At 44.3% G+C, this 5,000-nt stretch overlaps 2 protein-coding genes across 4 annotated transcripts in view; both read right to left on the bottom strand.

Moving 5' to 3' along the window:
* LOC147467012 (uncharacterized) overlaps nucleotides 1–707 on the bottom strand; it is a gene marked incomplete at its 3' end in the record, with an annotated part of 12,586 nt that extends 11,879 nt beyond the window's left edge. The window contains 1 exon segment of the mRNA XM_086533589.1: nucleotides 577–707.
* Nucleotides 1–5,000, bottom strand: part of LOC122244119 (uncharacterized) — a 10,292-nt gene that overhangs the window by 1,192 nt on the left and 4,100 nt on the right. For all 3 annotated transcript variants that reach the window (XM_086533583.1, XM_086533584.1, XM_086533585.1), the window contains exons 3-7: nucleotides 3,143–5,000; nucleotides 2,886–3,023; nucleotides 2,576–2,713; nucleotides 2,093–2,275; nucleotides 1–773 (exon numbers count right to left, since the gene is read on the bottom strand). The exon at nucleotides 1–773 is cut by the window's left edge and continues 1,192 nt beyond it; the exon at nucleotides 3,143–5,000 is cut by the window's right edge. In XM_086533583.1, the coding sequence (XP_086389709.1) occupies nucleotides 547–773; nucleotides 2,093–2,275; nucleotides 2,576–2,713; nucleotides 2,886–3,023; nucleotides 3,143–5,000 (2,544 nt within the window). In that variant the 3' untranslated portion in view covers nucleotides 1–546. The remainder of the gene's footprint in view (nucleotides 774–2,092; nucleotides 2,276–2,575; nucleotides 2,714–2,885; nucleotides 3,024–3,142) is intronic.

The raw sequence follows: 5,000 nt of genomic DNA, 5'->3' as shown, positions 1-5,000 counted from the left end.
AAATGTTCAGTATATTTTAGTATTTATTTACTTTTGTACTTGTAATCTTTCCAGTAATTCAGCACATTCTTATTCTTAATTTCTTTGTGAATATAACACATTTTTAAGACTGGATTTCATGCCCATTTTCATGTTGCAAAGATGGGCATTGCAGATTCACTATCCCAAAGCTTAAAATCCACAAACACGAAAACTATTATAAGAAAATAAATAGTAACCCTTTTTTTGTCTATGACTGGGAGTATTATCACTATATAGGTAAAGATTACCATGAAATACATCTAGATAATTATTCATTTTCCGGGCTCATTCCTAGCGCAGTGATGATTATTTGTACTTCAGTTCTCAATGTGCATCATGATTTATCTGGCAGGAAGTGCTCCTTCCTGTCGCCAACCCTCCCTATTTATCTAGGGCTTGGAAATGACATTTTAACAACCTCCAATTGCTGGAAGTCACACACACACACACACACACACACACACACACACACACAGACGCACACACACATACACAACGAGACACATGTACAGATCGTGTCAACGTTCACGAGAACTTCGCGACCAGCAAATGTACCAGCAGTGCGACGAGGGCAACCAGAGCACAGCACCAGAAGCGACGAGGAACCGGACGATCTCGCCGGGGAGGGAGATCGAGTGGAAGGTGCGCCGTCGACTCGCTTGCGAAGTCGAACTTGAAACCCTTGGCGAATAGGGGGAATGTCGCCCCGCGGTCCCTCATTTCTTGCTTCAGACTCTGCTCCTGATCTTCATCTGCCCAGAAATAAAAAAGGTTAATAATCTGAAAAAGAGAGAGGAAGTCGGGAGGGAGGATAGAGGTGAGAGAGGAGACAGAAAATAAAAAAGTAAAAAGATGAGAGAGAGAGAGAGAAACGGGTATTTTCAAGAATGTGCTAGTTAAGTAAGGATCTAAAGAAGTCCTTAGAGCAGCAGGGGGCCCTAGAGGTGTGGAGTCCTGATCCACCGGTGTGTGACCAAACCCTTGCGCCGTAATGACACTTGGCCCCCTGACCCCTAGGGTCGATGTGCAGCTTTAGAGAGGCAGTTGTTGCCAATCTGCCCCCCTTATTGCCATATTGACCGTAAGCCGTGTAGATGAGCAAACTGAGAGAAAGGTTAATTCCATTTCCACCAGGTAAGCGAGGCAGGCAATTGGTTTTACTGACCGCCGGGCCACAGTCGATAGAAGCCTTCCCTGCCTGAGAAACAATGGCCACCATCTCTGTGTGAGGTAACATGGGGTTGCCAGGACCTGTAGCTTGCTACCCACAGTTATTAGGGGCGAGGCTAGGGAAGGTAGCAGAAGTGACCCAATTACGAGTGACAGCCACAGTTATTAGGGGCGAGGCTAGGGAAGGTAGCAGAAGTGACCCAATTACGAGTGACAGCCCAAGGTTTAACTTGTGATGGGCTGTTCGAGTCAGGATATGGATCATCTGTTACATCGGGTTAAGTTGTTAGGTAAATGAGGCTCTCTTGGGGTGAGACCAATATCCAAAATTTTAAAAGGTCTGCGAGGAAAACTTACTCAGTTGACACACGACACAGTGGATTGGTCTGGTGGCAGCAGGTATGAACTTGTTCTACAGGAATATTTGGAGATGCTAATACCTGCGCAGAAGGATGCCAATGACTACACCTTGAACAATTTGGGACTTCCAACACAGGCTTGACTGACACTTGGCTCGACTGCCTCCCACTCATCAGGTTACCTCCGACCAATGAAGTCTCAGTTTGGGAAAATAGAAGAACACTGTCGGGAGATAGGAGTGGGGAGGGTCCGTACCCCTGCCTGGTAGCTTGCTAAGAGGGATCCTCGCGACTAGAATCTTATGTCCATGTTTTGTTTTTAAAAATTACTTTAAATTAGGTGGATTATTGGTCTATTTCCCTCTTTATTTGATTGACCTTAACAATAATAATAAAAAAAGATCCATAAATAAAGTTATACAACAAAAGCATATAAAAATTGTATCTATAAGTGTTTAAACACTACATCAGATAATTCTATTGACTGCATGCTACTAGTTTATCACTTCAAAAATCTATTACTACATTGAGACACAACATACCATAATCCCTTGGCAGCTGCAGACGTGTACTCCGGATGCGTGCTGAGCAAAGCGCCTGCACGGCGTCGCATACCCAGTGGCAGGAAGGAGGTGAAATAGCTTCGAGGTCCAGTCTCAGGTTGGAACCCTCATAAGGCAGGGCTACCAGCGAGGCAGGCGAAGGGCAGTCCAGCAGTCTTATATCTGGCCAAATAACTTCCAGTATTATTATCAGAAGTCTATAAAGATACCAGCATTTTATTCCAATTAGGTCCCATCAACTTCTCAGCCCGAATAAAGTTGCATTTTTTTGGTAATTCAGGATACATACAATCTACTGTTCAGTGCTACATTAAGTCTTAAAAAGCCACTGACCTTCCTTACATAAAGGAGTTATCATCTATGTATGTTTGTATAAACACATACACAGCTCACATACTTGTATGATTTTTTTCCCTAATGATTATCTTAGCATTCTGGTCACATGTTATAAGAGACAATTACCTAACTCATAGAGGGCCTTCAGCTGAGGAAGCCTCCTCGCCAGGGCCCTTAGGCCTTGTCCGTCTGTCTCGATCAGCCCCTGCTTGAGATTGCACGGCAGAAAGGGCATCTCTTCCTCCGTCAGTCGCCCTTTAAAGCCTATGGAAATAATGCCTTATTATAGTTACTGTTCATATGAGTTTGTTATTGCTAATAATTAGAGAATGCCATTAATTTTATGTATATTTTGTATTTTCACCATTGTCATTATCATTGCTATAATTATCATAATTATAATTCATCCTATCAGTGAGGCTTCACCAACTCTTACTGAGTAACCGCAGGTTTTTCAGGTGAGGGAGTCTCCTCACCAGAGCTTTCAGTCCTTCCCCGTTGGTCGTGACCGTGAGCTCCTCGAGCACGGCGGGTAGGAGGGGCATCTCCGCTGCTGTCAGCCGACCACCGAAATCTGCCATTTGCATTGCAAACTACTTTATCTGTACCTTTCATACTTTTGTCACTGTCATTATCATCATGGTAAGTCAATTTTGCTACTGATATATTACCATCATTATAGCTCTAACTTACCTAGACTTTGTAGATTCTGCAGGTAAGGGAGCCTCGCCACCAAGGTCTGCATGCCTCCCACATCGGACCTGGTTCTTAGCTCCTTCAGGCTCTCAGGAAGGAGTAGCATTCCCGCTGCTGCCAAGTAACCTTCGAACTGCGTCAGTCGGGAACGATTCCCTGGACCTGTGATTGCCTCAAGACACATCTCGGAATATTCTGCAGATTGTTTCTCAAAACATTTTAGCTCGATCTCAATATCTCTTCTGGACAAATCCTTCATAGCAGATATAACCTTGCGTGATGGGAGGTTTGGTGTGGTTCGTAGCGTATATATTTGAATGCAAGGAGCCTTAACATGATCAAGTATAGGTAGCAAACCAGGTAGAGACGTTTCCTTAACTATCAGAGTGTCAGCGTCACCCAATACCCTAGCACTTGTTTCCACTATAGCAGCATGTTGCCCTGAAGCCACAACCATCTGAAAGTACCTCTCGAATTCATTTACTCTGTCCACAAAATTAGTGTCACCATATAAGACAAGACTGGTGATAGCTATGGCAACTTTATCCAGAAGACTTTTCTGTGTCAAAGCTAGTATACGTGTAATATTAGCCAGGACTTCCATTAAGGCTTCTGACTTATCCATTGATGTCTTCCAATATACTAGTTGTTTTGCCTCACTAACATCATCTGAATAAATATCAAGAATTGGGTTTTCATTATATTCAAACTGTACATCATTCTTGTCATTGATATACCTTAAACGAATTTTATCAGTAATTTTCGGTAGACAGGACGAATCCAGCAGCCCCGTTAGGTCTGGCAGAGAAGGAGACATCCTTAGCAACTGCACAACTACATAACCAGCAGCCCAGTGTTCTTGGAATCGGTTGTGTGGGAAGGACCAAATAAAAGTAATAAAGAGACCCTGTCGCGATTTCTTTGAAACAAGAAATCCAGAAAGCATTTCCTTGTATGGTAAATTTAGTGTGGTGCATTTTTCTTTCAAATTTTCCACCGTTTCGCTCAGCAAGTCGTGTTCCTTTCTCTTCAGACATTTGAGAGCCACTTTCTTCTGAAATTCATGATACTCTTTGACTTTGTCATCCGCATCATCAATGCCCTTCAGAGTTAACCTCTCCTCAACTTTGCCCACCATAAGCTTTGTCAAATCCTCGAAGATGTCCTGCGAACTCTGGTCTGGTGCCACAACCTCGCGTATGATCAGCAGTATCAGAGTCAGCGGCACATCCAGCCCGTCCTTTTCAAATTCCAGGTTTTCCAAAGTGTTGACTAGTTTATCCTGCAAATTAGCCCTTTGGATGGAACACTGCACGAACGCAGCCAGAGTGTTTTCAATAAAGTAGGAGCGGTCTTCCCTGCGTATTCCTTTGATCTGAACGTTCATTACGTGCTTTTTGCTCTTCATGATTTGAGTCAACTCTTTCACGCAGCCTGGTCTTGTGGTTATCACGATGCGCATGCTCCCACGATAGTTCAAGAGATCAGTGATGAGTTTCTTGGCCTTTTTGCTCACCTCGTCATAACCGTCCAGCAGGACAACAACTTGCATTGCCTGGAATAAGTCTGCAAAAATATCAATGGTGAGTCCAGATCCCTGAAATGTGCTGTGGAGGAGGTGCTTGAGCATGTCCTCCCAACAGCTGATCGTGCAGCCCCGGAGCTGCAGGTACAGCAGAGGCGAGACGTCTCTAAGTCCCTTGATTTGCGAGGGATCTCTCACCCACATCTCCAGCATGTGCTTCAGCAGCGTGGTTTTCCCTATTCCTCCTTCGCCCGATATTATGATCACTTCCGGCAGGCGACCACTTCGCGGCGCGACCTGCAGCAGATTCTCGTGGGATATGTCACAGGG

The sequence above is a fragment of the Penaeus japonicus genome, unplaced genomic scaffold (genome assembly GCF_977035675.1).
Source record: "Penaeus japonicus unplaced genomic scaffold, GWHDUDI00000001_assembly GWHDUDI00000039, whole genome shotgun sequence".
In the NCBI taxonomy this organism is placed as follows: domain Eukaryota; kingdom Metazoa; phylum Arthropoda; class Malacostraca; order Decapoda; family Penaeidae; genus Penaeus; species Penaeus japonicus.
This window is presented reverse-complemented; position numbering and strand designations above follow the sequence as displayed.